Source organism: Oncorhynchus gorbuscha, linkage group LG15 (genome assembly GCF_021184085.1).
Source record: "Oncorhynchus gorbuscha isolate QuinsamMale2020 ecotype Even-year linkage group LG15, OgorEven_v1.0, whole genome shotgun sequence".
Classification (NCBI taxonomy): Eukaryota; Metazoa; Chordata; class Actinopteri; order Salmoniformes; family Salmonidae; genus Oncorhynchus; species Oncorhynchus gorbuscha.
In genome coordinates this window covers 7,898,946-7,908,250 of record NC_060187.1, presented here as the reverse complement: position 1 = coordinate 7,908,250, position 9,305 = coordinate 7,898,946, and the positions used below count along the sequence as shown (strand labels likewise).

Genomic DNA, 9,305 nt, shown 5'->3' with positions numbered 1-9,305 from the left:
TAGGCTATAGGATTCCATGGGATGGGGGTGCATCAGGGCCAGCCCTGCTCTGCTAGGCTATAGGATTCGATGGGATGGGGGTGCATCAGGGCCAGCCCTGCTCTGCTAGGCCATAGGATTTGATGGGATGGGGGTGCATCAGGGCCAGCCCTGCTCTGCTAGGCTATAGGATTCGATGGGATGGGGGTGCATCAGGGCCAGCCCTGCTCTGCTAGGCTATAGGATTCGATGGGATGGGGGTGCATCAGGGCCAGCCCTGCTCTGCTAGGCTATAGGATTCGATGGGATGGGGGTGCATCAGGGCCAGCCCTGCTCTGCTAGGCCATAGGATTTGATGGGATGGGGGTGCATCAGGGCCAGCCCTGCTCTGCTAGGCTATAGGATTCCATGGGATGGGGGTGCATCAGGGCCAGCCCTGCTCTGCTAGGCTATAGGATTCGATGGGATGGGGTGCATCAGGGCCAGCCCTGCTCTGCTAGGCCATAGGATTTGATGGGATGGGGGTGCATCAGGGCCAGCCCTGCTCTGCTAGGCTATAGGATTCCATGGGATGGGGGTGCATCAGGGCCAGCCCTGCTCTGCTAGGCTATAGGATTCGATGGGATGGGGGTGCATCAGGGCCAGCCCTGCTCTGCTAGGCCATAGGATTTGATGGGTTGGGGGTGCATCAGGGCCAGCCCTGCTCTGCTAGGCTATAGGATGGGATGGGGATGGGGGTGCATCAGGGCCAGCCCTGCTCTGCTAGGCTATAGGATTCGATGGGATGGGGTGCATCAGGGCCAGCCCTGCTCTGCTAGGCCATAGGATTTGATGGGATGGGGGTGCATCAGGGCCAGCCCTGCTCTGCTAGGCTATAGAATTCGATGGGATGGGGGTGCATCAGGGCCAGCCCTGCTCTGCTAGGCTATAGGATTCGATGGGATGGGGGTGCATCAGGGCCAGCCCTGCTCTGCTAGGCCATAGGATTTGATGGGATGGGGGTGCATCAGGGCCAGCCCTGCTCTGCTAGGCTATAGGATTCCATGGGATGGGGGTGCATCAGGGCCAGCCCTGCTCTGCTAGGCTATAGGATTCCATGGGATGGGGGTGCATCAGGGCCAGCCCTGCTCTGCTAGGCTATGGGATTCCATGGGATGGGGGTGCATCAGGGCCAGCCCAGCTCTGCTAGGCTATAGGATTTGATGGGATGGGGGTGCATCAGGGCCAAGCAGGCCTCCTTGGTCTGTTTACTTACCCGTGGTACTGCTTGAGCTCTTGCAGAACTTTTTGTATCATCAGCCTAAGACAAACAAGACACTGAGACTGACAATGGGTCTGGGCCTGGGGGTAGCGAGCACTGAGTGTCAGACTGAATGGATGTGTGATTTAGAGACACACACACACACACACACACACACACACACACACACACACACACACACACACACACACACACACACACACACACACACACACACACACACACACACACACACACACACACACACACACACACACACACACACACACATCTGCACGCATGCCTTCCCTCACAGAGCATACACAAACACACACACACAAACATACACACACAGACGCGAAGGGGCCATCTAAGGAGCTGGGAGAGAGAGGACTGGAGGAGGAACAGTCTGAAGACATACGACATGGAGCAGAGATGTCAAAACGGGAACAGGGAAAGCCCTGTAGACTCTGTGGGAGTTGGCTGCACTGAAGAAGAGGAGGGGTGGAATGCAGTACACAAACATACCTTTCAAAAAGGGATTTGTATGTAAGTTAATCCAGCAACGTTTCATGTAAATTACTCTACCTAAAAATAAGTACACAATGTCAATGCCGAAGGAAACAAAAGTTTACAGAGGTGTTGGTCTGAGCCAAGGAGAGAGAGAGAGAGAGAGAGAGAGAGAGAGAGAGAGAGAGAGAGAGAGAGAGAGAGAGAGAGAGAGAGAGAGAGAGAGAGAGAGAGAGAGAGAGAGAGAGAGAGAGAGAGAGAGAGAGAGAGAGAGAGAGAGAGAGAGAGAGAGAGAAAGAGAGAGAGAGAGAGAGAGAGAGAGAGAGAGAGAGAGAGAAAGAAAGAGAGGAAGAGAAGAGGGAGAGGAAGAGAGAGGGAAAGGGAGAGAGGGAGAGAGGGAAAGGGAGAGAGGGAAAGGGAGAGAGGGAGAGAGGGAAAGGGAGAGAGGGAAAGGTTGAGAGAGAGAGAGAGAGAGAGAGAGAGAGAGAGAGAGAGAGAGAGAGAGAGAGAGAGAGAGAGAGAGAGGAGAGAGAGAGAGAGAGAGAGAGAGAGAGAGAGAGAGAGAGAGAGAGAGAGAGAGAGAGAGAGAGAGAGAGAGAGAGAGAGAGAGAGAGAGAGAGAGAGAGGAAGAGGGAGAGGGAGAGAGGGAAAGGGAGAGAGGGGAGAGGGAAAGAGAGGGAAAGGGAGAGAGGGAGAGAGGGAAAGGGAGAGAGGGAAAGGTTGAGAGAGAGAGAGAGAGAGAGAGAGAGAGAGAGAGAGAGAGAGAGAGAGAGAGAGAGAGAGAGAGAGAGAGAGAAAATAAGTTGCAACCTTCCAAGACACACTGTAAACATACATTTGACTGTTAACTAACTTACATATGAGTCTGTCCTTCTGCAGTGTGCAAGTTGGGTTCCTCTGGGTCCAGCTCCTCTGCAATACAACAGTAGCACTAAAACAATGGCAAACCATGTTATGGGCAATTCCATGTCAGCATGGCCCAAAAATATTTGGGGTATCTCAGATTGGTCTGGAAATTCTCACATTGAAAATGTATTGGGGGGGAAGGATGTTTGACATGCTTTTTAAATTTCTATCATGAACTATTTTTTTGTGAAAATCATGATGAAAGTGGCCATTTTAGGCTCTTTTTAGACCTATACAACGCCCCCTGTAAGACTCTGTGAACCGTACATGATACAGACGACATCTTGGTGTCCTACTATAAGGAGTATAATGACTCTAACATGTTGTTCTGTATAGTAGTGTACACTATAAGGAGTATAATGACTCCAACATGTTGTTCTGTATGGTAGTGTACACTATAAGGAGTATAATGACTCCAACATGTTGTTCTGTATGGTAGTGTACACTATAAGGAGTATAATGACTCTAACGTATTGTAGTGTACACTATCAGGAGTATAATGACTCTAACATACGGTAGTGTACACTATAAGGAGTATAATGACTCTAACATGTTGTTCTGTATGGTAGTGTACACTATAAGGAGTATAATGACACTAACGTATAGTAGTGTACACTATAAGGAGTATAATGACTCTAACGTATAGTAGTGTACACTATAAGGAGTATAATGACTAACGTATAGTAGTGTACACTATAAGGAGTATAATGACTCTAACATACGGTAGTGTACACTATAAGGAGTATAATGACTCCAACATGTTGTTCTGTATGGTAGTGTACACTATAAGGAGTATAATGACTCTAACCTATAGTAGTGTACACTATAAGGAGTATAATGACTCTAACATGTTGTTCTGTATGGTAGTGTACACTATAAGGAGTATAATGACTCTAACGTATAGTAGTGTACACTATAAGGAGTATAATGACTCTAACATACGGTAGTGTACACTATAAGGAGTATAATGACTCTAACATACGGTAGTGTACACTATAAGGAGTATAATGACTAACATACGGTAGTGTACACTATAAGGAGTATAATGACTCTAACATGTTGTTCTGTATGGTAGTGTACACTATAAGGAGTATAATGACTCTAACATGTTGTTCTGTATGGTAGTGTACACTATAAGGAGTATAATGACTCTAACATGTTGTTCTGTATGGTAGTGTACACTATAAGGAGTATAATGACTCTAACATACGGTAGTGTACACTATAAGGAGTATAATGACTCTAACGTATAGTAGTGTACACTATAAGGAGTATAATGACTCTAACGTATAGTAGTGTACACTATAAGGAGTATAATGACTCTAACATACGGTAGTGTACACTATAAGGAGTATAATGACTCTAACGTATGGTAGTGTACACTATAAGGAGTATAATGACTCTAACGTATAGTAGTGTACACTATAAGGAGTATAATGACTCCAACATGTTGTTCTGTATGGTAGTGTACACTATAAGGAGTATAATGACTCTAACATACGGTAGTGTACACTATAAGGAGTATAATGACTCTAACATGTTGTTCTGTATGGTAGTGTACACTATAAGGAGTATAATGACTCTAACATACGGTAGTGTACACTATAAGGAGTATAATGACTCTAACGTATAGTAGTGTACACTATAAGGAGTATAATGACTCTAACCTATAGTAGTGTACACTATAAGGAGTATAATGACTCCAACATGTTGTTCTGTATGGTAGTGTACACTATAAGGAGTATAATGACTCTAACGTATAGTAGTGTACACTATAAGGAGTATAATGACTCTAACATACGGTAGTGTACACTATAAGGAGTATAATGACTCTAACGTATGGTAGTGTACACTATAAGGAGTATAATGACTCCAACATGTTGTTCTGTATGGTAGTGTACACTATAAGGAGTATAATGACTCTAACATGTTGTTCTGTATGGTAGTGTACACTATAAGGAGTATAATGACTCTAACATACGGTAGTGTACACTATAAGGAGTATAATGACTCTAACGTATAGTAGTGTACACTATAAGGAGTATAATGACTCTAACATGTTGTTCTGTATGGTAGTGTACACTATAAGGAGTATAATGACTCCAACATGTTGTTCTGTATGGTAGTGTACACTATAAGGAGTATAATGACTCTAACGTATAGTAGTGTACACTATAAGGAGTATAATGACACTAACGTATAGTAGTGTACACTATAAGGAGTATAATGACTCTAACGTATAGTAGTGTACACTATAAGGAGTATAATGACTCTAACGTATAGTAGTGTACACTATAAGGAGTATAATGACTCTAACGTATAGTAGTGTACACTATAAGGAGTATAATGACTCTAACATGTTGTTCTGTATGGTAGTGTACACTATAAGGAGTATAATGACTCTAACATGTTGTTCTGTATGGTAGTGTACACTATAAGGAGTATAATGACTCTAACGTATGGTAGTGTACACTATAAGGAGTATAATGACTCTAACATACGGTAGTGTACACTATAAGGAGTATAATGACTCCAACATGTTGTTCTGTATGGTAGTGTACACTATAAGGAGTATAATGACTCTAACGTATAGTAGTGTACACTATAAGGAGTATAATGACTCTAACATACGGTAGTGTACACTATAAGGAGTATAATGACTCTAACGTATAGTAGTGTACACTATAAGGAGTATAATGACTCTAACGTATGGTAGTGTACACTATAAGGAGTATAATGACTCTAACGTATAGTAGTGTACACTATAAGGAGTATAATGACTCTAACATACGGTAGTGTACACTATAAGGAGTATAATGACTCTAACGTATAGTAGTGTACACTATAAGGAGTATAATGACTCTAACGTATAGTAGTGTACACTATAAGGAGTATAATGACTCTAACATACGGTAGTGTACACTATAAGGAGTATAATGACTCTAACGTATGGTAGTGTACACTATAAGGAGTATAATGACTCTAACGTATAGTAGTGTACACTATAAGGAGTATAATGACTCCAACATGTTGTTCTGTATGGTAGTGTACACTATAAGGAGTATAATGACTCTAACATGTTGTTCTGTATGGTAGTGTACACTATAAGGAGTATAATGACTCTAACATACGGTAGTGTACACTATAAGGAGTATAATGACTCTAACGTATAGTAGTGTACACTATAAGGAGTATAATGACTCTAACCTATAGTAGTGTACACTATAAGGAGTATAATGACTCCAACATGTTGTTCTGTATGGTAGTGTACACTATAAGGAGTATAATGACTCTAACGTATAGTAGTGTACACTATAAGGAGTATAATGACTCTAACATACGGTAGTGTACACTATAAGGAGTATAATGACTCTAACGTATGGTAGTGTACACTATAAGGAGTATAATGACTCCAACATGTTGTTCTGTATGGTAGTGTACACTATAAGGAGTATAATGACTCTAACATGTTGTTCTGTATGGTAGTGTACACTATAAGGAGTATAATGACTCTAACATACGGTAGTGTACACTATAAGGAGTATAATGACTCTAACGTATAGTAGTGTACACTATAAGGAGTATAATGACTCTAACATGTTGTTCTGTATGGTAGTGTACACTATAAGGAGTATAATGACTCCAACATGTTGTTCTGTATGGTAGTGTACACTATAAGGAGTATAATGACTCTAACGTATAGTAGTGTACACTATAAGGAGTATAATGACACTAACGTATAGTAGTGTACACTATAAGGAGTATAATGACTCTAACGTATAGTAGTGTACACTATAAGGAGTATAATGACTCTAACCTATAGTAGTGTACACTATAAGGAGTATAATGACTCCAACATGTTGTTCTGTATGGTAGTGTACACTATAAGGAGTATAATGACTCTAACGTATAGTAGTGTACACTATAAGGAGTATAATGACTCTAACATACGGTAGTGTACACTATAAGGAGTATAATGACTCTAACGTATGGTAGTGTACACTATAAGGAGTATAATGACTCCAACATGTTGTTCTGTATGGTAGTGTACACTATAAGGAGTATAATGACTCTAACATGTTGTTCTGTATGGTAGTGTACACTATAAGGAGTATAATGACTCTAACATACGGTAGTGTACACTATAAGGAGTATAATGACTCTAACGTATAGTAGTGTACACTATAAGGAGTATAATGACTCTAACATGTTGTTCTGTATGGTAGTGTACACTATAAGGAGTATAATGACTCCAACATGTTGTTCTGTATGGTAGTGTACACTATAAGGAGTATAATGACTCTAACGTATAGTAGTGTACACTATAAGGAGTATAATGACACTAACGTATAGTAGTGTACACTATAAGGAGTATAATGACTCTAACGTATAGTAGTGTACACTATAAGGAGTATAATGACTCTAACGTATAGTAGTGTACACTATAAGGAGTATAATGACTCTAACGTATAGTAGTGTACACTATAAGGAGTATAATGACTCTAACATGTTGTTCTGTATGGTAGTGTACACTATAAGGAGTATAATGACTCTAACATGTTGTTCTGTATGGTAGTGTACACTATAAGGAGTATAATGACTCTAACGTATGGTAGTGTACACTATAAGGAGTATAATGACTCTAACATACGGTAGTGTACACTATAAGGAGTATAATGACTCCAACATGTTGTTCTGTATGGTAGTGTACACTATAAGGAGTATAATGACTCTAACGTATAGTAGTGTACACTATAAGGAGTATAATGACTCTAACATACGGTAGTGTACACTATAAGGAGTATAATGACTCTAACGTATAGTAGTGTACACTATAAGGAGTATAATGACTCTAACGTATAGTAGTGTACACTATAAGGAGTATAATGACTCTAACATACGGTAGTGTACACTATAAGGAGTATAATGACTCTAACGTATAGTAGTGTACACTATAAGGAGTATAATGACTCTAACATACGGTAGTGTACACTATAAGGAGTATAATGACTCTAACATACGGTAGTGTACACTATAAGGAGTATAATGACTCTAACGTATGGTAGTGTAAACTATAAGGAGTATAATGACTCTAACGTATAGTAGTGTACACTATAAGGAGTATAATGACTCTAACCTATAGTAGTGTACACTATAAGGAGTATAATGACTCTAACGTATAGTAGTGTACACTATAAGGAGTATAATGACTCTAACATGTTGTCTGTATCATTTGGTTTGTGATAGAAATTTAAAACACATGTTAAACATCCTTCCTCCCGATAACGTTTCTATCTGAGAACAATCTAACATACCCAAAATATTGTCGGGCCATGCTGGCATGGAATCACCCTTTATGTAAAAGATGAAGAGTAAAATAAAGAATTTCTTTATGGTGGGGGGTGGGAGGTTGGGGGGGGGGGGTGATGGACTGAGCTTTGGCCTCCCACATTCTCATTGTGTTGTGTTCAGTTCATACATACTGACAGCAGGATGTTGGTCTGTGGCCCTCCGGGGGTACAGGGGAGGGGGGGGTCAAAGGTTACTCTACACACTGACCTCCTGCTGCCCTCTTCGATGTCTCCACTACGTGAGACACGTGTGCGACGTGAATGTGCTCATCTGTGGCCAGAATCTCTGTTCTGGAGTATGTCCTTCCAGACCGACTGCACTCCTCCTACAATGATGTCAGACATAATGTCATTATTTATCTGTTATTTACCTTTATTTGACCAAGTTGGTTGATTGAAAACATATTATTACTTTGTTTCTTTTGTTGAGTTTTTTTGTAGAGAAGAGTGAAATCACAGTACTTAGTGCATACTATACTAGTTATCTTATTTTTTTTAAAACATATGTTTATGCCCTCCAAGCTGAGTGCAATGTTCAAAACACGCCAGGTATGGCCGTGGCGTGGCATCAATACCGTTTCTGTCTCCTTGGCTTCGGATCTGGAGAGGTCTGTCCCATCTGACTCCTCCACTTCCTGCTCAGGGCATTCTGGGTATATAAAGGCCTGTAGGTGGGAGGGGCGGAGGAGAGAGTCATCCCTCTCTCCATCGCTGTCTACGGCGTCCAGGCTCAGCCTATAGAGAGAGATGATTCAACTCCATTTAGCGGGCACCACTAGCTTTTCTCCAAAGTGTCTTATAGTAGTGCGTGTATACATGTTTTTTTTTTTTTGCTTTGGTGACCCCAGCGGGAATGGAAACCCGCGACGCAGGCGTCGCTAGCGCCATGCTCTATCAACAGAGCCACAGAGGATCATATGTAGGAGTTGTTTATGCTAGCAGTAATATAAAGACACGGACATGGTTGTTATTGCAACTTTGCATGATGTATCAAGGCTCTGATCTATTGTTATACTTATTATTATTTAAGGGTGGCTTTAGGTGCCTAAAATAAAACGGCAAGTGGAAATGACATTTATTAAGTGTCTTTATGTCTCATGAGAACGTGAAAATGATGTCCGCCAGAGCAGATGACTCATTCTATAACGCAATGGCTATTGCAATGTACTGCAGTGGGCTAAATCAGGGTCACACAGAGTGTTTTTAAACAAGTCTACTTGGAAACAAAAGTATACACTTCACACACATGGTTATGGGCTTTAAAAAAAAGAGGACGCCTAGCGGTTAGAGCGTTGGACTAGTAACCCGAAGGTTGCGAGT

At 41.4% G+C, this 9,305-nt stretch overlaps 1 protein-coding gene across 2 annotated transcripts in view; it reads right to left on the bottom strand.

Annotated features, from left to right (window-relative positions):
- Positions 1-9,305, bottom strand: part of LOC123996622 (rho guanine nucleotide exchange factor 18-like) — a 114,391-nt gene that overhangs the window by 92,752 nt on the left and 12,334 nt on the right. Inside the window, exons 4-7 of one of the 2 annotated variants that reach the window (XM_046300132.1) lie at positions 8,561-8,720; positions 8,194-8,311; positions 2,587-2,641; positions 1,235-1,279 (exon numbers count right to left, since the gene is read on the bottom strand). In XM_046300132.1, the coding sequence (XP_046156088.1) occupies positions 1,235-1,279; positions 2,587-2,641; positions 8,194-8,311; positions 8,561-8,720 (378 nt within the window). The remainder of the gene's footprint in view (positions 1-1,234; positions 1,280-2,586; positions 2,642-8,193; positions 8,312-8,560; positions 8,721-9,305) is intronic. The other variant, XM_046300133.1, reaches the window with a different exon arrangement.